Genomic DNA, 25767 nt, shown 5'->3' with positions numbered 1-25767 from the left:
TTCCTCTAACGGGAATGGTTCCAGTTGAGCCTCAGTGGGACCCATGACACTAAGCACCAAGCACAGTTCAAGCTCAGTCAATTTCGATGTTGCCAGGGCCCCCAGAAGGAATTGGATATCACAGAGGGTACACAGAAGGGCACAAGCTCAAGCAATATGAACAGATTTATTTGAGAACTCTACACTATTGCCTCCAAGTGCCTCTGGACATACAGGGAACCAATAATCATAATAGTAACAACAATGACACCACTATTTGCAGAGCACCTAGTATATGTACTATGTATGCTAAACACTTTCACATATGACATTTACTCCACCCAACGAAACAAAGTATGTGTTCTGTTATTCTCAAACTAAAGCACAGAACAGTCACAACGAGCCACTGGCTTAAGGTCACACCACCAGTAGTAAAATGTTGAGATTCAAACCCATGTTCATAGCTCTCCAAAGCTCACTTGTGTAACCACTCAAGCCTACAAGAGCCTCTGGCCGCACAGCCCAGATCTGAAGCACAAACGCCACAGCACCGGTGATCTGCTGGGCAGAGTGCAGTGCACCTCCCGTGCCCCTGTCTCTGTCTGCTGTCTCCAAAACACGGCATGGCAGCCCAGCACATCTCATCTGCTTTTTACCTGTCCCCGGAGACTGCTACACCTAAAATGTGACCACTTCTGGTTTGTAACTTATGCCTAAAGGACCTACTCCTGTTTTCTTTCCTGGAGGAACAAAGGTAATACAACAAGTCTCTGAGTCAAAGCATATATTGATTAGTCTCATCAATATTCAACATCCACTTAGACTTGGATTCTAAGTCCACTCTTTACTTGCCTTGCTCCTCCTCCTGTAAACTATAACTAATCTTGGGAAGCTGGAAAGACACAGGCAGGAGCCAGCCAGCTGCATGTGCTCCACTCACTACAGGACCTGGATTAAGAGGAGGACTCTGACACCAGAAAATGACAGATCAGGTAAAGCGGTATTGTATTCATTTTGCATCGTCTTTGAGAAAATGAATAGATGAAGTTTTCAAGTCAGTGAGCATATGGAGGATTTGGGGGATGTTCGGTGTAGCTAACCACAGATCAAAGCTACTTCTCTTGCCAATTGATAGTTCATATTGGTGCTAAAAAGTCATATTTCTTATTCAGTAACTAGGATTTTAAGGGTATTTGCTCTGTATTCTGACTAGTCTGTGTAACTTCTCAAATGATTCTGCATGACCATATTACTAAGGAATGTGTTTAAAAAAAAAAAAAAGGCAGATTAACCTGGATCTAACTAATCATGAAAACTGGCATGAAATTTTCAGAAATGTCAATGTATGAAAACCCAGAGTTAGAAGGACTGTTCTAGATTAAAGGAAACTAAGAACTGACAACCGAATGCAACAAGTGCTGGTAGGTCACGGAGAGAAGAGGAAAACAGCTCTAAAGAGACAATATGGGCACAGCTGGGAAATTTTGAAAATGGGCTGCATATTAGATAATATTTGTATACCTAGTACTTTATTTGATATGGTAATGGCATTATAATTATGTAGGCGAATGTCTTTATTCTCGGTGAGTACATGCTGGGGTGTTTGGGAGTGAAGTGACACAAGTATCTTCAACTTGTTTTGAAATGAGGCAGACACAGCAACAACAATGCACACACAAGTGCACAGTGAGAGTTAACCGACTGTGGTATTGCCCATCGGTCAGCACAGGCGAAGGCGAACAGAGTGCTCACGGCACTACTCTTTCAACTTCTCTGTAGATACGTATAAGACTTTTCAAAATAAAAGGGGCATAGTACCGTTGCTCCCTTATAAGTGTTCCCCCCACCGAATGCACTCACCCCTATACACAATCATGCAACAGGAAATCTGTGCCCCTCTTCAAGTGGAGCATCTCTAAACTCTGACCTGGTGTGAATGACTCTACTGAGTGTTTTCTTATGTCAGTAAGTGACAAGGCTGGGTGCACGCACCAGCTTCGAGGTGTGGTATTGCTGCTTCTCTGCCCTGATGCCAGGATTAAGTTATTTAACTGAGCTTGGGTTTTTTTTTATATTGTGATAAAATGAGAATAGATTGGGATATAACATAAGGATAGAATATAGAATATTCAGGATTATAATAGTTCTTTGCAATCAGAGAGTAGTTAAATGAGAGACTCAGATGACATTTTAAAGTTAACAGTTGTATATTTATATAATGCATATTTAAAGAATAATTAGGACATCATGATTTTCTACTATAGCCCAGGATAAAGCTAAAGCAGTTAGAACTTTGAAAATAATGTAAAGATAAATATTAAGTAAAGAACTACCCAGATGGTATGTAAATTTGGCAAAAATCACGAAGGTAGTGCTCAAGTAACTGAAGTTTGGAAGATGCTGCAAAACAGAAGATCATGTGCTGACCACACTGCGGGCACACGGCAGATGCTCAGGCTTCATGTAGAGCCATCATTGAATTCCCTTTGGCAGGGGGGCTAGAAATTATGTTGTAGGAATCTATCTGAGAACTGAGGACTTGCCTAATAATGGAACCTAGAAGGAATGAGAATGGATGTAAAGCAATGTTTCAGCTTTGTAAATCCACCCAGACTTGGAAAGAAGTGGGGTAAGCATGAGAGGAAGGGTCAGAAGACTGGGCCCTCACTCTGGATGTGCTCAGTAATCACTGTGTGACTCAAACAAAGGATTTGGACTCAGCTTCTTCACTTGAAAAATGAAGAGATTTGACTAGAATCCATTGGTCTCTAAGGTCTCTTTCAGCTTGAAAATTCTATAGCTTGATAGGCTTCTGACTTTTTCCAAGGGTTGGTGCAAGACCACCTTTGGGTTGGCATTTGGAGGCATGTGATTTAGAGGAAAGAGTATAAACTTCTCCTTCCTATAGCTGCTGAAAATCTACTGTTTTGTTTAGCAGTGAAAATTTAACAATATCCTCTCAGAGCTCCAATTCCAGCAGAATACCTGTTACTTACTTACTGCCTGTGTGTGTTGGACAGCCCACTTAATCTCTGAGTCCTGGCTGCCTCACCTGTAAGATGGCAAGAATTTCATGTACTTTACAGTAGTGTTGTGAAAACTATTGATGATGCATGAAAAGTTGACAGGTGGTTGTCTGGCAAGAAGGATGAATGAGATGACAATGATGTGATTAAAGAGGCCGTTGTTTTATAGCCCTTTCACTATTTCTAGAAAGACCATATTATGTATCTTATTTTGTCGGTATAATAATACTATGCATTAGGGAACATTATACCCATTTTGGGGGTAAATCATTATTCTGCAAGTTACTGGCTATGAGAACTTAACCTAGTCTAGTTATCTCTAAAGTAAGGATATTAATGGTGCCATAATGAGTAGTGTGGTAGGCAGAATAATGGTCCTCCAAAAATGCCTACAACCTCATCCCCCAAACCTGTGAATATGTTACCTTATACAGCAAAAGGGAACATAGTCAGAGGCATTTATGACTTTAATTCACAGCTTATATGACTTATAAATGTCATTGAGGTTATAGACCTTGGAACGGGGAGATTCTCCTGGATTATCCAGATGGGCCAAATCAAATCCCATGAATTCCTTAAAGGGGAGAACTTTCCTGGCTGTAGTCAGGGTCAGAGAGATGCAACGTGAGGAGCTGACCTCCCCATTTCTGGCTATGAAGGTGGAGGAAGGGTGCCACTAGTGAAGGAATGTGGTGGCCTCTAGAGCTGGGAATGGCCCTTGCTTTTCAGTCAGCACAGAAACACAGCCCCTGGTTCCACACCCACGAGGAACTAAGTTATACCATCAATGTGAATTTCCCCCACAGCCTCTGGAAAACAGCACAGCCTTCCGACACCTTGATTTTAGTCTAGTGAGACTCGCACCACCTTCTAACCTACTAGAACTATACAAGAACGAATTTGTGGTAGTTGAGCTACTGTCTTGATGGTTGTTTGTAGCAGCAGAAGGAGAAAACTAACATGGGTGAATGAGATAATACACTTACAGCAGTGAACAAGCATCCAACAGGCATGTTCACTGTTGTTATGCCCTGACGTGTTTGTGTTGCACCTAATCAGATTGTCCCCATCCCAGTGATGGGTATTATCAGGGAAGGGAGTTAAAGCTCCCTTGAGGTGTCCCCAGGCCTCCTCCCTGCTGATGATGGTCACTACCTGCAAATGGGATGAAATTCCCTCTCCCAGGTAAGAGCTGAAGGGGAAAATGGATTTAAAGAGAAACTACCAACCACGTGAATGGAATCCCATCTTAACTTTGGCTGCCTGAACCACTGAGTTGTAGATGTCTAGTTACGTTTTAGAGGATAATATGCACATCAAACCTCATATTGTGTGAGTGAAAGCATGTGTACATCTGTACATTTTACATATAATGTATTTTTAAATTTATTTACAATCAATGTATTAATAATTATGTTTAAATATATGTATACATGCATATGATTCATATCTAATAAATAGATCATGTATATTACATGACATATCCTTCTGTGTGTGTGTGTGTGTGTGTGTGTGTGTGTGTGTGTGTTCACACTCCATATAGTCATGATAGGGGTCAGCTTTGAAGTCCTTTCAGAGAAAGAGGCTGCTGGGAGGGAAAGTCCACTAGGTGCCATGTGTAATAGATTCTGAATTAGTGGAAAGAGAAGGAGCAAACCTACAGAACTCCACCTCACTGTCACCCCAGAATTCCAGGTCAGTAGTAGGTCTGGGCTGAGGCCAGGGAGCTGAACATATGACTTGCTCTCCAAGTAGGGTCTGGTTTTAGAGCCTCTGGACTAACTCCCAGGGCTCTCACAGTGGTTCTGTAATAACATTCGGTTGATGACCCAACATTTCTGGTCTCCAGACTGATTGGGCAATGAAGGGTACTGGTTAATTAGCTATTTTTATGCCAGGGTAGGGGAATTTACAATGATCCCTCAATATAGATAAAAACTGAAGCTCCTATTGGGGAAATGGTTTGGGTCACATACCTGCTAAGTATCCAAATGGAAACTGGAATTCATGTTGCGATAACTGTATTCTATGTTATTTAAAAATTTTAAATTATGTAATTATACATGAAATCATTTCCTTATTAAATGTCTAATAATATAAATAAAAGAAAAAATACTCCTTTACTCCTCTTCTGCAATCTCACTTTTCTCCTCAAACATTATCCTCTCTTTTGTTTTTCAAGAAAATATTCTATAGTTCTCTCCACCCCAGTGGCTGCAGGCTTCTGCCACTTTTGGGCCCAGCAGCCTGAAGAAAAAAAGAGATAAAGTCTTTTTAAAACCCGAAAACTCTTAAAACATGAGAAAAAAAATAAACGAAAAGAGAAAGAAAAGGCTAATCTTTTCTGGAAAACCCTGGGAAAGTCATTTCGTACGCTTCCAGCTGGCCTGCGCCCGCCCAATGCCACCGCCGCCACTGCCGCACCTGGGTGTCAGTCAGTCCCGCCTGGTGGTCAGGGCGTGAGTGGCCTGCGTCCACACACCTCTGGTCCAGCAGGCCGTGAAAGCCCCAGGCACCAGCCTCCCCGCCAACCACACATCCGTGCTGCCCTTTGCAGCTGGCCAGTCGGAACTCTCAAATATTTTGTATCCCTCTTTCCTGGCTGCTGTAACGGGAAACCATCAGGATCCCGAGGCCTATAGAGAGAGAGATGTGTGTCCCAGGGGCTGAGTGGGTACCATTCGGTTGCCTCTTTAAGAATTTTTATAATTTGAATGGAAGTCTCCATTTTAATAAATCTGTTTTTGAAATGTGGAGCTTCAGACCAGGACAGCCGAAAATGACAAACTCTCGGCAACAGCCGTGTTGCTTTTGCCTTTTGTCTGCAGTCTTGCAGTCTTGAACAACAGGTCCAGGAATCCTCTGTCCCCTCCTGCTTCGGAGCCAACTCCAGCTTCTCCACGGTGTCACTCTGCCACCTGCGAGCCACAACGTGGGCACGGGCCGGGGCTCTGTGAAGAGCCCATTTGTCCTGTGTGGTGCCTATGAGAAGTCCTCCTGGCTAGGTTCAGGGTGGCGAGAGCAGGGAGATGAAGGCTGCCGCCAGTTGTGACCCCATGGCCTCCCTCTACGTGGGTGACCTGCACTTGGATGGCACCAAGGCCATGTTGAAAGAAAAGTTCAGCCCAGCAGGGCCTGTGCTGTCCATCAGGGTCCGCTGCAAAAGGATCAGTAGCCACTGCCTCGGTTCTGCCTAGGCCAACTTCCAAAAGCTGGCTGGCACTGAGCAGGCCTTGGATACCGTGAACTTGGATGTGACTAAGGGAAAGCCAATTCGCTTCGTTTGGTCTCAGAAGGACCCCTCTTTGAGAAAATCTGGGGTGAGAAACATCGTAATCAAGAGCCTAGACAAATCTATAGATAACAAGGCACTTTATGATGCTTCTTCTGCTTTTGGAAACATTCTGTCCTGCAAGGTGGTGTGTGAGAAGAATGGTTCTGAGGGTTACACCTTTGTTCACTACTGTACCCAAGGGGCTGCAGACAAGGCCCAGAAGATGAATGCCGTGCTCCTCAATGACTACAAAGTGTTCCTGGGCAGATTCAAGTCTCTAAGAGAGTGGGAAGCTGACCTGAAGCCAAGGCCAAGGAGTTCACCAGTGGGTATATCAAAGACTTTGGGGAAGAACGGATGATGAGAATCTAGAGGTGCTGTTTAGTCAGTTTGTTAAGACCCTCAGTGTCAAGGTGATGAGAGATCCCAGTGGGAAGTGCAAAGGCTTTGGCTCTGTGAGTTATGAAAAACACAAGGATGCCAATAAGGCATGGAAGAGATGAATGGAAAAGAAATCAGTGGGAAGGTCATTTTTGTAGCCATGAAAAGTAGAATGGTAGACTGAATTAAAACAGATATTTGAACAGCTGAAACAAGAGAGAATTAGTCAATATCAAGGGTGGATCCTTACAATAAGAACTTGGATGACACCACTGATGGTAAGTTAAGAGTTTTCTCCTTTCAGAACCATCACCAGTGCTAAATAATGCTTCTCATCTCCTGAAGAGGCAACCAAAGCAGTCACTGAGACGAACAGATGCACCGTGGGCTCCAAGCCACTGTATGTCTCTCTGACCCAGAGGAAGGAAGAGTGAAAGGCTTCCCTGACCAACCAGCATATGCAGTGGTTGGCTGGAATGAGAGCACTGCCTGCCAATGCCATCTTAAATCAGTTCCAGCCTATAGCTGGCGGCTGCTTTGTGCTAGCAGTTCTATAGGCTCAGGGAAGACCTCTGTATTACACACTTAACCAGTTGGCATAGATGAGGCCCAATCCATGCTGGCAGCAAGGTGGAGACCTCACAGCTTCCAAGGAATGCCTAGTGCTACACGCCAGTCTGGGCGTCATCCAACTCCTTACCCTCTGGCTCCAACTGTAATGCTCAGGCCTCTCGTGGCCTCCCTACTTCTGCTCAGAAAGTTGGTTCTGAGTGCCTGGACCACCTGGCTATGGACTTTGTTGGGGCTGGTGCTGCCCAACAAGAGCTGACTGACAATTGCCAGTCTGGAGGTGTTAACACAGCTGTGCAGAACTTACCATCTCGTGCTCCTGTGGCTGCTGCTGCCCCTTGGGCTATTGCACCGTACAAGTACGCCTCTGGTGTCCACAGCCTTCACCCTACCATTCCATTTTTGCATCAGCCTGCAGTTCATATACAGGGGCAGGAGTGCCTGACTACCTCCATGCTGGCCACAGCACCCTTCCAGGAACAGAAGCAGATGCTGGGAGAATGTTTGTTCCCACTTACCCAAACCATGCATGAAAACCTGGCCAGAAAGATTACAGGAATGCTGCCAGAGATGCACCACTGCAGCAACTGCATGCGCTGGAGTCCTCTGAGTCCCTCTGCTCCGAGGTGGATGAAGCTGGGGTGGTTCTATAGGCTTATCATGCCAGGAAAGAAGCTGCCCAGAGGTGGGTGCTATTGCTGCTACTACCTGTTAGGCAAGAAAATAACCAATTCAAAAGCCAAAGAACCCCTCATGGAATTCAGCTCAAGGTTTAAACATTTCCTAGTTTGTTCTATGGACCTCAACACCAAAAACCACAAACTGCAAATTTAATAGGTCATTTTGTATCAAAAGGTCAATTAGGAGGCACCTAGAATTTTTCCAATTAAAAGAATATATTGTCTGGTTCTGCTATTGTGGATTTTTATTTTTTCCCCCCGAAAATTGGTTTTATTTGATATACCCTCAGTTTTTCAATAAAAAAAACTCTAAAATGAGAAAAATGTATATTCTATGAATTGTATACAACATGCATAAATCAAAGATTACTCAGATTTAAGCCTTTGAAAAACGTTAGTGACAGTACACAACTTCCTTTGTCATTAACGATGTCAGTGCATGATCACATTATTCTTTTTAACTGCTGCATGGCATGTTGTATGTATCTGGTGTATATATATTGTGATGTATTTGAATCTATTTGACCATTTATCACTGAATGACCTTACGTTCTTTCCATAATTTTTGCTGTCACATACAAACACATACACACAAAATGCTGCATCAGATATCCTTATACGTGACTCTGTGTGCATGATATGATTTCTCTTAAATGGTTAGATGTGTAATTATGTGCTGAAAAGGATAAATGTTCTGCCCCTTTCTACATTTGTATTTGTTTTTGTAGCTACAGGGAGTTGCAGGGAAAATAATATCCCTGAACCCACAACTCTAGGTTCAACTAGAAGAAAATCCTGAACGTACTACCTGGATAATGATGTGGATCATTACAAAGACTGGTCGAGCCCCTTGTATAAGTTCTGAGGTACTTTTGTGCCGTAGCCATGTCCAGGAGCTCCCTGTCTCTTTGTTATTGGTGCCTTATTTCCTTTCTCTCCATGATGGAATGTTTTTGTCTTAGCAGTTTCCTTCAGTCAGTAATGATTCCAGTTCTCAATTCTGATTTGGAATCAAGTACATATATACAGGGTCCGGCAGAAGTAAGGCCTGCTTGAATGTGGCTGACAGGGTAATAATATGGATGTAATAACTTACAGTTTTAATTTGAACATTTCACCTGAAATATCATATGGTGTGCTTGAGTGTGATATTTTTATGTTACAGAATTACCTGTTCATGATTTTGTAATAAAATATTTGTAATAAAAAGGGGTGTAATTTGTGCTGGACCCTGTACACGCACACGCGTGCACACACACACACACACTTTTGATTCCAGCCCTGGAAGAAGAGTACTAACTCTTTTCATCTTCAGCAGTGTAAGAGAAGTAATGAATGGCTCTCCCATTCTGGTATAAATGACTCTGCCAGGGGCATAGGGCTCACTGTGAGTATCAAGGCATGAGAACCAGACCGTGGAGCCTGTCAGAAGTCCGAGCTGTGGCGTGATGGGAGATGGGTGACTGAACTTGCCTGGCATTTCCCGGCCCTGTGTTTCATTCCCTACAGATCACCGGGACCTTGGTTTTCACTGTCCTCACTGCCGTGCTGGGTTCCTTCCAGTTTGGATATGACCTTGGTGTGATCAATGCCCCTCAACAGGCAAGTGACACATGCACAATTCAAACCTCTTTCTGGAAATTTCTGTCAATATCAGAAAGATATCTGTTTCTCATGTGAAGAAATAAAGTGCGCCCATGCGGGGAACATGAGGTCATCCCAGCCTTCTTTCAGGGATAGTGTGCATGGTTCCAGAGCCTGTAACTTGGCTTTGACTCCTCTTCACTTCATAATCTTCAGAAGAATATAAAGAGCAATAATTAATTATTGATCTTTGCTTTTTGCTAAACCCACAAGAAAAAAAAAAAACCTTTAACCAGAATACCATGTGCCTTAGGATATTTTTTTAAAAGTTAATAGCTTATGGCAGCATTCATTCAGATCTCTCAGCTGTATACTAAGGTCAATGCCAGGGAACGGGAGGAAACTCTAGAAGGGTATGTTTCATTCTGTGCACAAACATCTATTGAATACCAACTCACTGTGCATAGAGTTTTAACATATGATCTCCCCAGTTTGACCCTCCCAATAGTCCTATACTCATTTCTAGGCCACATTAAAACCTTTAGCAGCATTAACACTAGAAGAGATTCTAGTCCTCTGCATTCCTGTCTTCTATAGGTGCTTTGACGTAAAATAATACAAAACTTAAATAATGGTCAAGAAGTTCCACAATACATCGATTTTCCCCATGATGACCATTTGGATGGGTATTTATAAAAGTATCAAATAATTTCCATCATTTTTCTCATTTATTTTATGCATCCCTACTCTGGTACCCAGTGAACAGACAGGAGAGAGATGTCATTTTTCTCAGCTCTCACAGCCTGAAATTGAGTGGGAGGAGCCAGGACCTGAGTCCCACTGCCCTAATTCACACTGTCAGGTCACTTGGTATGGGATTGATGTCTTGTTCCTCTTCCTATCACCAAGGCCAAGCACAATGATGGGTATAAAGAAGTTCAATCAAGTGTTTAGTGAAGGAGAGAGAGAGAATGAGAGCTGGTGGGGGTGGGGGGAGGCTGGCAAAGATGAAAATACAGACTTCTGTTGGGCACCTTCTGCAAATCAATCATATTTTTATCTGCTTCTTTTCCAACATTAGACTCCAAAGAAAATGTAAGATCTCACAGGGTGTGAGCATGTGAAATGTGTGCTCACCAGTCAGTTCATCCCCTGAATTGAGTTGCTCCTTGGACCAACAGCTATGCTCTGGTCAAGTGCCATGTGTCTCATGACTGGCAGACCTCGCTGAGGTTGGAAGATTTAGGAAATAACACTGGGGGAGGGGATATCTTTTTTTGTGGGTGATGGCAACATGTGCCAGTTTAGCAGGTTTTCTGAAATTTGGCTCAATATCACTGTAATTGGCAGGACCTCTTTTTTTGGAAGACTGTTTCAAATCCTCACTTAAAGCATCCTTTCTAGTCTTAGAGGGAAACTTAATCTAAGGCTTCCTCTCCTTCGATCACAGTCCTAGGTCCAGACCTGAAGGCGGTGATTCCCCAGTGACATTGGGCTTAGTGCCTTCTCTGTAACCCCTTCCTTTAAACGCTGTTACATTATAATAGTCAGGCCCATTTCTTTTTATTAGCAGAATGACATTTAGGACTGTTTTAAGGTATGTATAAATCACATTTTCTATGATTATGAAAAACTACACATGTCTGTTGCAGAAAGTATTAGAAAAAAGTCACCTATAATTATTCTATCACATGGAGCAGACTGCTGAGAACATTTTGGGTATTTTCCTTACAGCCGCTTTTCTATGTCCGAGTACATTATCCATAGAGTGTGACCTTTGAATGAGGGAAATGTCTTGGTCCGACTTCTTTTATCATAAGAGGATGTCAATTCTTTCCCTCACTCAGCTGACTTTCCCAAGGAGTCCTTCACCCATCACCGGCAGCCTAGGGCAGTAGGGCAGCTGCATTCCACGTGCTTGTCAAAGGTCCTCCCTGACCACGGCTGCTGAATAATGACCAAGTTGCCATTGAGAGAAATGACAGGCTCTCAGGAAGAGAGCCTGAAGGATGTGCCTTTTCTCCATCATACTTTCATATGATCTTTGCCTCTACTGAAACACATTATAAAGTATGGCTCTGTGAAGTTTAGTTTTGAATATTGTTCATTCTATTACACACTGAACTTGATGAGGAGCCGTAGGTCTCAACATCTTCTCGGGGGCCACTGAGTATTTTTAATCTTTGGAATTCATCAGCAAATATGACCATTTTCCTCTCTACCCATCAGCTGCCAGGAAGTTTTATTGCTAAATTATAGCTCACTTCTAGCAAGGATATAGCACCTAGTGTTTGAATTTTGTAAAATGACTTTATTTCAGGTCTCATCTTTCCCAAATTTTTTAAATATCACTTTTATGTTTCCATTACAATATTTATATAAGTCAATTTAAATCCTGTTGTGTAAGGGTAACACTGGTATGGAAATGTATCTTTTTAGCCTGCAGAATATTTTCAATTTGAATAGTAGACAACACTTACAACTTGAAAATTTTTACATAAAAACCCGTATTTCCAGCTTCTTTTTAAAAATGAAAGGTCATCAACACTAGTCTCAGGTTTGCAGCTTCCTCCTTCAGAGGGGATGAATTCCCTCCAGTGCCACGGTCCTGCTCACTCGCTGTTACACCCTCAACAGTAAAGAAGGCATTTCAGTCCTGTCATCAAGGTTCTCCTCCTTTATCTGTTCCTGCTTGCTTCCTGTTGGCACCGGAATCTGTGACCTCTGTTTTATAGGATATGGTCAACTATAAATAAATCTACAAGTGTTTGTATGTGTGGAAGGCACATAATTGAGACAATCCTGTTTAAACACCTAACAAGTACTTTAAAGAAAAAAAAGTAACAGGCAACATAGAACCAGAGGCATAGAAACATGGAGCAGGCTGACAGCTGTAAGAGGGGAGGGGCGGGGGGGACTGGCTGAGAGAAGATGAAGGGATTAGTCACAGAACGTGTATGCGTGACCCACAGACGTGAACAGTGTGGGGAAGGGCTGTGGGAGTGGGGGGCGGGCTGGGTAGAGGGGAGCAAAGGGAAAATAACTGACACAACTATAATAGCATAAACAATAAAATATTTAAATTAAAATTTTCTAAAAAGAAAAAAACATAAAAATATGTAAAGTGTTTGAAATGCTGGAGTTATTTTTTTATTTTATTTCTTCAGGTAATAATAGCCCATTATAGATATGTTTTGGATATGCCACTGGACGACCGAAAAGCTATCAACAATGATGCTATTGACAGTACAGAGGGACTGCCTACCACTCCATACTTCCTAACTTCAACACCAACCCCCTGGGCTGAAGAAGAGCCTGTGACATCTTCTGGCCTCATCACCATGTTCTGGTCCCTGTCTGTGTCCAGCTTTGCAGTTGGTGGAATGATCGCATCATTCTTCGGAGGGTGGCTAGGGGACCAGCTTGGAAGGTAGGCAAATTTCACAAACTGACGCGATCACCGACTGGCAGTGACCGCAGAACTCTGCGGATGGCTCGTCGAAACACGAGAAAAACATACACAGAGACAACCAGGTCCTGTGGGGAAGTAGGAAAGGAATGGCCACTCTCTCTAGTGGGGAGCGCCATGGCCACCCTCCCTAGGGGAGAGAACCCCTAAGGGAGAGAACCTCGTTCTCCGCCTGAGCAAGCTTTTATTGGGTTCATTTGCATAAGAATTCAGGTAAAGCTCATTACTCATTGCTAGGAAGTAAGGATCAAACAATAGATAACAAGGAAGTCTGAGGGCCTATTTTGAGTCAGGGTCAAAGAACTGTAAAAAACTTTAAGGAGCAAACTTACTTCTTCCTTGGACCCTTATCATTCAATTGAGAGCATTCTAAACAAAGCAGGTTTCACAGGATTTTACATATTCTTTCTTAGGCCTGATCACCCAGGGAACCTGCCCTTTCCAGCACAGGGCTGCACCACCTTCTGTCATTGTTTCAGGCTTAGGTGGAGCAAGGGAAGTAAGGCAGCCAAGAGATTAGGAGATTTTTTTGCAGACAATGAGGACTCAGGCTATGTCAAAGCCGAGAGGTGAGGGTCTATCACCCCATTTTGCTGTAGCCCCCAAAGTCCTTCCTTAGGGTCCTCCCACGTGATCATGCCTGTCTTAGATTGTTCCCCCCCTGGGGAATCTTACCCATCATTGGCTAACCAATCATGCACTGGGGGCCAGGCAGGGTGAAGTAAAATGAGCAGAAGCAGTGCTCCTGCCAGGGAGATAAGCTTTTGTCTCCTTGGTGGCTTATGGTCCAAGGTCATTCCCTCAGCCTTAGCCTTGGTGGGGGTTACAGCTTCTGATACCAGGCAGGGTGGTTCCCAACAACAAATAAGCATAAGCACAGAAACATTAGTATTTTGGGTTTATTAGAATTGGCTTAGATAGAAATCATCTTTTCTTGTGTGGAATAGTTTCACAGTTATTTTTTCAATGTGTGACCCTATGAGTTAGGTTGGTGTTGAACCAAGTAATGGAAAAAGCTGTTGCACCAATCTGCTTAATTGTGGAGGCACTTACAAAAAAAGTAAGTTTGGTGGAATACTGCCTTGGTTCTTGGTTTCTAAGTCATAACATATACTAAGAAACTACCAAACAAATGATTAACTCAGGAGCACAGTGGAAGAACCAAGGGTAAAATTTTTTAACCAGGGAGTCCATTGTTTGCTTCACCAAATCGCTCCATTTCTCAGACACCCAGTTTTTCCTCTTCAAATTAGAACTTGGCATTTGGAGCAGTCAGGTGCTAAGATCAAGTTAACATTCCCCAGCCCCCAACTGCCGAGACACTTGGCATGGGGTTTATAGCTACTGTTACTGCTATTTCAAACCCCAACCAAAGATGAATCCAGTGGTGTCTCCATTTCTCTATTCTGGTTTCTATGAGGTGTTTCAGACTAAAAACATCAGTGGAACTCCTCTACACCCAAATTTTACTCAGTCATGTGATATACTAAAGCTCTTGGGATCCCCTCCGCTCCCATAAAGAGGAAAAAAATAAAGTTAGAAAATCAAGTGATTATTTCTTTAATGTGTTTTCTGCTCATTAAGTCCACCTTTTGTTTATTAGTTACCTTTTTCTGGTGATGAAAAAGACATAAAATTTAGAAAATTCAGAAACCTTTAAAAATGTAAGTGATATAGGCTAAGATATAACTGTCTGAGTAATTCTGGATCACACTTTATTTAGTTTTTGAAATTCCTACTTTAAATTATAATTTTATACCTCTGATTATAAAATTCTGATAACTTTTTTCTCTTATGCTAGAGTTTTAGAACTAGAGTTCTATAATAAAACTGTAAGAAATTTTCTTAAGTAATAGGCAGTGGCATGGGAACCCAAGCTTTATTCTTTTTTTTTATTTGAAAGGGACTTTTCTCTACCATAAAAGAAAAAATGATCAGTTCCTCATATTTTTATCAACTTACTGGAGTTTAGCTGAACTTTAAATGGGAATCCATAAATTACAGAGTTAATAAACTGACTCTTATCATAAAAGAATCTAAATCATTTTATTTTGTACCAAATTGGTTTAAACAATAACCAGTAACTGGAAATTTTTCTAGATTATTTTTTAAAATAAAATTAATCAAAATTAAATAAAAAGTTTAAGTATGGACAAGCTAAGTCTTTTAGCAGGTACTGATGTTTTATACTTCTTCCCATCCCCGAGAAGAAATGTCAGCCCTTGCTGTCTCTCATTTAGGAACAAGGACCTGAGAGGTCCAGTAACTTAATTTGAAACGTTCAGTGTCCTAGTGACGGAACTAGGATTTATGTCCTCTCAACTCTTAGGAGTTAACACTAGCACTGGTCACACCCCAAAACAATGTCAAATGACCAATTATCAAATGACTAAAAGTGAGGCTTCCTCCAGGTCTCAGTGGAAAAATGATTCTCCATGAGAAACAGCCATAAAATTAATAATTTTAACTTAAAAATTAACATAAAAGAATTTAGTCTCTCCTATAAAATTGTTTTTCTAGGGGTGATTTGCTCAGAAATGGCATGATTTTCCTTATTGCCAGGGTCATAACTTCACCAGTTAGAAGTAAATAAATGAAAATGTATTTTTCCATTACTGCTTTTACTTGTATAATAGCCAGTAGATATCTGTGGGCATTATTTTTCAGTTTGGGTTCTCAGGATGGAGTTTTCCAAGGCTATGGGTTTACAATTTAATTGCAAGAGTGTGACAGGGTGACCACAGTCTGTGCAATCCGCACTACCTCAGAATGCTTTCTTTCTTTTGTATGGAAAAAGGAAATTCACTAAAATGAAGCATTACCCTTTGGTTTCACACAGATCAAGTCTCAGCTCTGTCACTTAATAGTTATGTGAAAATGAGCAAGTTACCTAAGTTCTCTAAGACGTTTTCTTCCCATCTGCAATGTGATCGGGCGGGGTTGGGAGGGGGACCCCTACCTTGTGGCATTGTTGTGAGTACTGAAAGAGAAGGAATGTAAAGGGTTTAGCAGACGCCTGGTGCAGAGGAAGCAGGCAGCAAATGCAGACTTACTTTGACGATGATGATGGTGAGAACAGCAATGGCAATGATGAAGCCCCTGCTAACAGTATTTAGAGCAAGATTTAAAGAAATATACTTCCTTCTTGATTCAACCATTTCAAGTACTTTTAGATTATTTTTCTTGGCCATTTCCCACATCTGAGCAGAAGTTAAAATCCTTTAAGTTGTATAAAGTGCTCCAGTATCCAGTGGTGGTAAGGAAGAGGGACTTTAGAGCAATTTGGTATCAAAAATACTTCCAGGTTCTCTCCTTTAGGGCTTTTTTAAAATCTATCCCAACTCTGACAAGTAAAATAGACTATGAACTAGCTAGAAACAATTTTTAAATATAACTTATTGTATTTCCTGCCCTCTCTCCTCGTGTAGAGAAAGAGCACTTCCCAGAGAAAACCTGTTTTCTGGTCTGCAGCTCTAAAGCTGACCAGCTCTGAGTCACTGGTTCCCCTGCCTTTGAGTAGCCGGTAATTCCCACACATCACCACTCCAATGACTTACCACACACTTAGTGCCTTGAAACAACAACACACACTTATTTCCTCGCAGTTGTGGAGGTCAGAAGCCCAAGTTCAGTTTCACTTGGCTGAAGTCAAGGTATCAGCAGGGCCGGTTCCTTCTGGAGGTTTGGAGGGAGGAATCCATTTCCTTGCTCTTGTCCAGCTTCCATAGCCCTGGGCTTGGGGTCCTTCCTCTACTTTCGAAGCACATGAGTCCACTCTCTGCTGTCATCATCATATCGCCTTCTCTCCTGCCCTCCTCTCACAAGGACCCTGTGATTACATAGTTGGGCCCACCTGCATAATCCAGGATCATTTCTCCAGCTCAAGATCCTTAATTCAATCACATCTAGAAAAGCCATTTTATCTTATATTGTGACTTATTCCCAGGGTATGAGGATTAGTTTGCGGAGTATAGAGGGATGTTATTATTCCGTCTATCTCATGGGTGTTGGGCAATCATTGCAGTATGAAATTTCATAGTTTTACTCTCAAAAAAGTGTTTGGTGTTAAAGATACTTGCTTAGGAAAACTCACTTTTTAAAGTCTTTTAAAGTCTTTTAAACATTAAAAGAGAACAGGACAAGACGCTTACATTCTTTGTAGCACACACATTTCCATGCCTGTCCACTCAGATTATTTCACTGACCTTATCATCATCTACTTTGAAGGAGGTTTCTTTGTACCTCACTTTTCATTTATTAGGAATAAATATCTTAAAATGTCAAATTTCATATGATTAATTTCAAAAATGTTTTTATTGCTGTGGTCAGCTGTTTTACACATTTTACATAAGTTAACATTAATTCATGGATTCTGAAAATATGCTGACATACAATTTTAAAATAAGAATAATTATAACTCTCTATGATAACATTTATTGAAAAATTGTGATGGAGAGTTGTAACCCACCCCACCATTCTTTTGACATTGTTTCTATAAGTGCCGACTCTAATATGTAGCTTGTAGACGAACAGCGTGTTTGTACAAGAAGCATAGGAACTAATTTCAAAAGATACAGACCCCAACCTTCAGGAAATCTGGTGCTAGGACATCTGCTGACCTTCAACCGTGGAGCCAGGATGACATGAAGCCAGGATGACTAAACCAGGATGGTGCACACCGGACCATCACTTGCCTTACCAGAATGGACTGTGCTGAATAGAGAACTTTCAGCTCCCTCCTTCAATCTCTTTCTTTGTTGTGTCTCCCTTTGCCTCCTTTTAAAAACCTCTGCCTCTACTGAGAGATGGAGATGGGCTTTGAGACATGAGTCCTCCATCTTCCAGGTGGCCAGCATCTGCAAATAATCACTTTCCTTTACATCAGCACCTGCCTCTTGAGTATTAGCTTTCATAGAGGCAGGCAGCTCTGGACCTGCTTTCTGCATCTGGTGATGCAGATGGGACTATGTGGACCCCAGTAAGGGCTGGAGGGGTCCCAGGTGCTTGTGGCAGGCTGACCCCATGGTAGGGATTGCAGAAGTCCCCCAGTTCTTTATCTCAGGAACTCTCTCTGTTCTCCCTCTCAAGGCCATCAGACGCCTTTAAACGCTTCGCTGATGAAATGAAATAAGTCTCTGGGGAGTTGACAGGTTCCAGCTGGAGAGTTAATGGACTCCAGTCTTAATAGTTGTGTTTTTTATTTGGAATATTATTGTTCAGAGAAATTTGCATGGGAATCATACTGCTTTCTAATTATCTGTTAGTTTTGTTTCTCTGTTCCTGGGCAGAAGGAAGTCAGTTTCAGTTTGAGAGCACTCCTCTGTTTATCTTGGTTACAGTCATTCTTTGCTTGTTTTCTTATCTTTTGGGAAACTTGGTTGGATCTTTGCTGTCTTGTATACCCCCAGAATCTTCTGCCTCTGCTGTTCGGGCTGTGCCATTTGGGCCTTTAACAGTTATTCACTGTACCAATTGATGTGAGATAGTGTCTCTGCTGTTTGGGCTTTTGTGTATTTGTGGTACCAGTTGGTATTAGATAATGGCTCTGCTATTTGGGCTTCATGTCATTTGGATCTTGTCAGGGTCATTTGTAGTACCAGGTGGTATGAGATAAGACTCTAAAGCTAGTGTCTCATTTCCTCCTTTTAGAGGACTTAATTTGGGAATACTAGTTTGCTTGAATTTTGTCTTTGCTTTATTTTGTTTCTGTTTTGAAAGGAATGGGCTAGTCTCAGTCTTGAAATGTTTACTAAGCCTCTGGTAAGTAGAATAAGAGCTCTAATATTGTTACACCATAAGGATTCTATTCAGAAGGAATTTAAATTGATTGTTTAAAGAGGGAAAAAGATCTCACTCCCTCCTCAGACAGTAAAAAGCTCAGGAAGCAAAACAATGAAAAAAATGTGTCTTTCAAACACTCTGGATCCACCTTCTGGAGGCCTAGGGGCTGCTTCGGTCTTGGGAACAGGCCATGCCACGCCTGGTGTCTCCTCCTTCCCTCTTCTCCAGCCTCCCTAAAGTTTTCAAGGGCACTAGATAAGAAGACAGCTCGCTTTTGAGCACACTCAAGGAATGCAGTAATCACCAAGAGTAAAAAATGTAAATGTATTTGCCAGTGGGGAAAAAACTGTTTCTGAAAGTTATTAAATGTGTTCATAAATTTGTCAATCTAAAGCATGCTTATTACTTACTTTTAATTGTCACTAAAAACTAAGAATTTTAATTAAATTTGGAGAAAATACATGGTTTTGGTAATGAAAGGTATAAATTATGGCAATATATCTTAAAAAAATAGAATCAAATGTGGGTTATTCTAAAGTTGGTTGAGTCTGGATGAGTTAAAAGGGCAAACTGAAATGGGCTAGAAGCATTGAAGCAGGAACGTGTAAGTAGCAGAAGTTCTATCTAAGCTGAAGAGGGTCTGTGTAAGTCACAGAGGGGCTGTGCAAGTTGAAGAAGGATTGTGTAGCAGGGTGCCCAACCCAGGGCCCATGGGCCGCATGTGACCCAGAATGCCTATGGACATTCATGACCCAACATAAAATCGTAAATTTACTTTAAAACTTTTTTTTTTTTGCTCATCAGTTTTTGTTAGTGTTTGTGTATTTTATGTGTGGCCCAAGACAAGTCTTCTTCTTCCAGTGTGGCCCAGAAATGCCAAAAGGTTGGACACCCCTGGTAGAGGGGAAAAACAAAAAGAGAAGGAATTAAGGAAGTGAACACAGCTGAGAAAGGATAAAGGAACGGGACAGACAGGAAGAAAGGACTTTGAAGTAGGAAACTCAAGAAGAGAAATGGAAATGGGAAAAAAAGAAATAAGAAAAAAGGGAAAGGCACACAGAAAAATGGTAAAGCAAAGTGATCATTTGAATGAGAAATGAAAAAGCCGAAGGCTCCCTTCGATTTTCCAAAACCAATTGTTATTTATCAACAGAAACCCCAGGTACAATTAAACAGTGGGGAACAAATTAATTGATTCTTTGGTCTGATATGCTTTCATTTGTAATTTGATTGTTATCTTAAAATTTTGTTACCAAAAAATGGCAAAAGGAGCGGCACATTCCTTTGTCAATTGCATTATAATCATGTCATTTAGAAATGTCATTTAGAGACAGTCATTGTTTTACCCTTGTGCATTTGCAAAAATGTTGCACCTTCTGACTTATTCTAAAATATGAGTTTCTGAGAATAAATTTGAGATCCTACCCTTGAAATAGATGGGGATTTGTGGGACTCTGGGGAATGACTGAACTTGTAGAGATACTGGCTGATAATGGGATTACACAGGAGTTGATTGTGGAACTGAATGAACTAAAAATAATTACTGTTCTTGTGACTTTGTTCCAAATATTGTTGATTTTTTAAAAATTTATTTGTCTTCATAGAGAAATTTGGTAAACTGGAGCAATATTGAAGCATTTATATTTTTCTCCTTACTTGATCCCTCCAGAATTTGGAAAGTCTTAATGAGTGAGAATTATAATGTTTATGGCAATATGTTTATGTGCATAAGTCCAATAGAAATCTGATTTCTTCCAGTTTCCAAATGTGGATTTATTAGCCAAAACTTTTACTGGAATGTCATGTCTGAAAGAGATATGCCTAGACTTGGGATGTCAGCAAAAACCTTTAAGGAATAAAGATTGACTTTAGAGCTGGTAAAAGCCACTTAGAGAGACAGCCTGGCACTTTACTTATTCATATGGTTCATGGTAGTCTTCCCAGGTAAGGAGCGAAGGTTGCTTTCCTAGGGGATGACAAGAAAAGAACCTCAAGACATTTTGGAGACCTGGAGAACTTGATAAGTTTACCCAAAACTGCAGGTATTACAAAGTCTCACATCAACTGTGTGGCTTGGTTTCTTTGCCCCGAAAGGTTAATTAAAGTTCAGTCTTGAAATTCCTTATGACATTTATTCCAGCAAAGTATATTTGAGAAAGTCTATATAATCAATTGTTATTCTTGTTGTGTTTATGCCAAAACACAATCAGCCAAACTGAAACAGCACTTAACATAGTAAGTAAATGAATTGGACTTGATTTGACTTTGATAAAAATGAGGGTGACTTTAGGAGAAAAATTGTTTCAACAAAATCTATAATGCACAACTATGGAAATTAGACTCCAATTCAATGAATTTTCTGTAAAATTTTATTTTTTATCTCTAAACAAGACTGGGCCCTAAATTTTTCTAGTTTTCTTAAATGTTTTGGGTACAACCATCTAACTCCATAGAAATGGAAGAAAAATTGACAGTGGAGATTTGTAACAGTGGAAAACAGTCATGGAACTTGTTACCCACCCCACCACTCTTCTGACGTTTTGTCTGTAAGTGCCGACTCTGACTGATAGGCAGCTTGTAGATGAACGGCATGTCTGTATAAGAAGCCTAGGAACTAACTTCGAAAGATACAGACCTCGACCTTCAGGCATGCCAGTTCTGGGTTCCTTGTTGACCGTCAGCCGTGGAGCCAGGAGACGTGTGGTCAGGATGACATGAATCCAGGATGGCTAAACTAGGATGAGGCACACCAGACCATCACTTGCCTTATCCGACTGCACTGTGCTCATCTGCATGTAGAGAACTTTTCAACCCCCTCCCTTGAACTTTTTCTTTGTTCTGTTCCCTTTTCCCTCCTTTTAAAAAACTCTGCCTCCACTGAGATGGGGAGATGAGCTCTGAGAGGTAAGGGCCACCCCCCGTCTTCCAGATCCCAGCATCTGCAGATAAACTACTTTCCTCTACATTAGCACCTGCCTCTTAAGTATTAGCTTTCGTAGAGGCAGGCGGCCACACCTGCTTTTGGTTATAATAAGGCTGAAAGTAAAAGTGTGTCTTAATTTCCTTCAAAATAATTCATAAATATGAAAACTTAACTTTAAAAGTTCCTTTCATGATCTACATCAAGTAAAAACTTGTTCTAAAGAATGAAAAAAAAAAGCAAGGCGTCACAGATCACAAGTACGAATTGAATTTAACTATCACCAGGCAATTGTTTAAAATAATCAACTCATAGAAAATTGAATTCATTAACTATTTTTTTAAAAAGTGCCAGAGTTTAATCATAACTCAAACTAGTTATCACCACAAGTGAATCATCTCCATCAAAACATGAAGATCTGGTGCATGAGATCCACTTTCTCTCATTATACTTATCAGTTACTGGTAATGGTTCAGTTTGTAGAAATCAAAGTATCCATCATGGTTTAAGATTCCCCCAACTAGCATTTTCAGCAAAATTAAAGTAATCTCTTAGGTAAAAAAAAATTCTCACCATGCTCTGAATGCAAAAATTTTATCAAGGTTTGACGCTGAACTTATAATCCTTGCTTTTTATTTCAGAATCAAAGCCATGTTGGTAGCAAACATTCTTTCACTAACAGGAGCGCTCTTGATGGGGTTTTCGAAACTGGGACCTTCTCACATCCTTATCATTTCAGGAAGAGGTATATCAGGACTGTACTGCGGTAAGTCTCACACACATACACACACACGCGTGAAAATTATTCCAACAGCAGAGGTGGTAGCACGCAAGGAATATGTTGAGCTTCAGGTGGCATCACAGAGGGGTAGGCAGTAGCATGAAGTTTAACTCCTGAGTCAGGGAAGTTTGGGATCCATAAGTGGGAGTTGTGTCTTCTTCCCCATGGCTACATTGCTAATCATATGACCACAGATAAATTCTTAATTCTCAGTTTCTTTATCTAGTAAGTGATGAGGAATAATACCTACCCTGCAGAGTGCTTGTGAGAATACATGTGAAATGTTTGGCATAGAATCTGACTGTGGTAAACTGCCAAGGAATGCAAGCTACTGCTGTTATCCTGGTGTGCGGGAGACAGTGGAAGACTGATCGACCCAGGAACTCTGACTTGGCCCTAATGGCCTACCTGGCCGCTATGTCTCTGTCTCTTCTATCTGGAAAGACATTGACACTGGGCCCGCCTCTTAGAACATACTGCCTAGCCCTGTCAGATTTCAGACCTGGCCTGGTGAAGGGGTAAAGTGGCAGTGACCCTAGGGAGAGGGAATCAGAAAGAAGCAGCTGGTAGAAGAGCTCAGACTGAAGGATGGATGCTCTTCCCATGAACTTGACAACTGAATTACTGGAATCATTCAGTCTTGGAAACAACTTTTCTTTTTTTGTGTGATAATACAGTTTTATTGTTTTTTTTTCAATTACCATTTATCTCCCTTATACCCTCCTCCCCCCTGCAATCACCACACTGTTGTCTATGTCTGTGAGTCTGTTTTCCTTTTCGTTCAGTCCCTCTACTACCTAACCTCCCCTCGCTGAGCCATAGCTTTCAGCCTGTTCTCTATGAATCTGCCTCTGTTTTGCTTGTTAGTTCAGTTTGTTCATTAGATTCCACATGTAAGTGAACATACGGTATTTATCTTTCTCTGACTGGCTTATTTCACTTAGCATAATGTTCTCCAAGTCCATCCATTCTGTTGCAAAGGGTAAAATTTTCTTCCTTTTTATAGCCAAGTACTATTCCATTGTGTAAATGTCCCATAGTTGTTTTATCCACTCATCCATTGATGGAAACGGGCTGATTCCATATCTTGGCGATTGTAAATAATGATGCCATGAACATAGGGATGCTTATGTTCTTTTGAATTAGTGTTTTGGGTTTCTTCAGATGTATTCCCAGAAGTGGGATCGCTGAGTCAAAAGGCAGATCATCTTTAATTTTTTAAAAAGGTTTTATTTATTTTTAGAGAGAGAGAAAGGGAGGGACAAAGAGATGGAGAGAAACATCAATGTGTGAGAGAAATCTCAGTTGGTTGCCTCTTGCATGCCCCCAGGGTGGAACCTGGTCCACAACTCAGGCATGTGCCCTGACCAGGAACTGAACCAGCAACCTTTCAGTTCACAGACCTCCACTCAATCCACTGAGCCACACCAGCCAGGGCTATTTTTAATTTTTTTGAGGTATCCCCACATTGCTTTTCACAGTGGCTGCACCAGTCTACATTCCTACCAACAATACAAAAAGGTTCCCCTTTCACCACATCCTCACCAATACTTGTTGATTTATGGATGATAGCCATTACGACCAGTATGAGGCGACATCTCATTGTGGTTTCAATTGGCATTTCTCTGATGATTAGTGACGTTGAGCATCTTTTCATATGTCTATTGGCCATCTGTATGTCCTCTTTGGAGAAGTGTCTGTTCAGGTCCTTGGCCTATATTTTAATTGGATTGTTTTTTTGGTATTGAGTTTTATAAGTTTCTTATAAATTTTGGATATTAACCCTTTATCAGATGTATCAGCAAATCTGTTCACTCATTCTGTGGGTTATCTTTTTATTTTGTTGATGGTTCCTTTGCTGGGCAAAAGCTTTTTAATTTTATGTAGTCCCATTTATTGTATTTTATTTTATTTTGTGGGGAGAAACAACTTTTCAAACTTTCAGAAGCAACTAATCAGCTGAGGCCTGAACGAAGGGAGGATCACACAATCTCTAAAACAGCCAAATCTTTACCTTCTCAGTACCAGTGATACCCTAATAGTTCTGGGCTGAGTTTTTAAGCCACTGTCCCAAACTGTAGCGATGTTAAACCACTAACCTCACTGGGGATAGGAGAGGAGGGGCAAGGTCACAAAATAGTGTATAAAGTATTTATAACGTTTTTACCTGCAAAGGGGAAAGACTATAATTCCATGCATCTTCAACGATCAGTTGAAAAATAAGGCTAAAATTATTTCATTAAATTTCTCTTTTTATTATTTTCAATGTTAAAACAAATAACTGAGAGCCAGGATAGCTTTATTGAAGTGAAAAGTCAACCCACACGTGAAAATAGCTTTGAATTCACACTGAATCAGTTCCGGCACTGTCTCTGTGTGATCTTAGATGTGCTCACTGAATATGCGCCTCAGTTTCCTCTTCTGAAAAATGCAAATAATAACTTTATCAAAGAGGTTCAAATCATGGTTCTTCTTTCTTTTTTTCTCTATTTTAAAAAATATAGTAAAAATAGAGCTGCCTTACGACCCAGTGATTCCACTTCTGGGTGTTTATCCAAAGAAATCTAAAACACTAATTCATAAAGATATATGCACCCCTATTTTTATTGTAGCATTATTTACAATAGCTGAGATATGGAAGCAACCCATGTGCCCATCAATAGACAACTGGGTAAAAAAAGATGTGGTGTGTCTATACAATGGAATATTATTACCTGGCCATAAAAAAAAAACAATGAAATCTTGTCATTTGTAATGACATGGATGGACCTAGATGTTATTGTGCTGAGTGAAATAAGTCATTCAGACAAAGACAAATACCATATGATATCATTTATATGTGGAATCTGAAGAGCAAAATAAGTGAATATACAAAACAGAAGCAGACTCACAGATACTGAGAACAGACTGATGACTGCCAGAGGGGAGGGGCTTTGCGTGGAGTGGCTGCGTGAAAAAGATGAAGGAATTAAGAAGTACTATTTTGGTAGTTACAAAATAGTCACAGATGTAAAATACAGCATAAGGAATGTAGTCACTAATGTAACAACTATGCATGGTGCCAGGTGGGAACTAGAATCATCAAGGGGATCATTTTGTAAATTACTTAATTGTCTGACCACTGTGCTATACACCTGAAACTAATATAAAATGATATTGAATGTCAAAAATTAAATACATTATCTTTACAAATGCAGTTTAAAATCTCTAAGAAAATTTAGTTAATTAAGTTATACATAAGACTGATTAATAGAAAAACATTTGTACATTGAAAAGGTTCAAGAAAAACTTATGTTTTAAATTTTCTAACATTAATACATTG

At 40.8% G+C, this 25767-nt stretch overlaps 1 protein-coding gene and 1 pseudogene across 1 annotated transcript in view; both read left to right on the top strand.

Annotated features, from left to right (window-relative positions):
• The first annotated feature begins 556 nt into the window (after positions 1-556).
• The window catches only part of SLC2A2 (solute carrier family 2 member 2), a 40296-nt gene continuing 15085 nt past the window's right edge, over positions 557-25767 (top strand). The window contains exons 1-4 of the mRNA XM_045852077.1: positions 557-971; positions 9420-9512; positions 12662-12924; positions 22306-22430. Of these exons, the coding sequence (XP_045708033.1) occupies positions 960-971; positions 9420-9512; positions 12662-12924; positions 22306-22430 (493 nt within the window). The 5' untranslated portion in view covers positions 557-959. The remainder of the gene's footprint in view (positions 972-9419; positions 9513-12661; positions 12925-22305; positions 22431-25767) is intronic.
• On the top strand, positions 6035-7945 carry LOC123826882 (annotated as a pseudogene).

Source organism: Phyllostomus hastatus, unplaced genomic scaffold, assembly GCF_019186645.2.
Source record: "Phyllostomus hastatus isolate PE091 unplaced genomic scaffold, TTU_PhHast_1.1 phas_contig_86, whole genome shotgun sequence".
Classification (NCBI taxonomy): Eukaryota; Metazoa; Chordata; class Mammalia; order Chiroptera; family Phyllostomidae; genus Phyllostomus; species Phyllostomus hastatus.
Note: the sequence above shows the minus strand (reverse complement) of the source record. Positions and strands in the feature narration are given on the sequence as shown.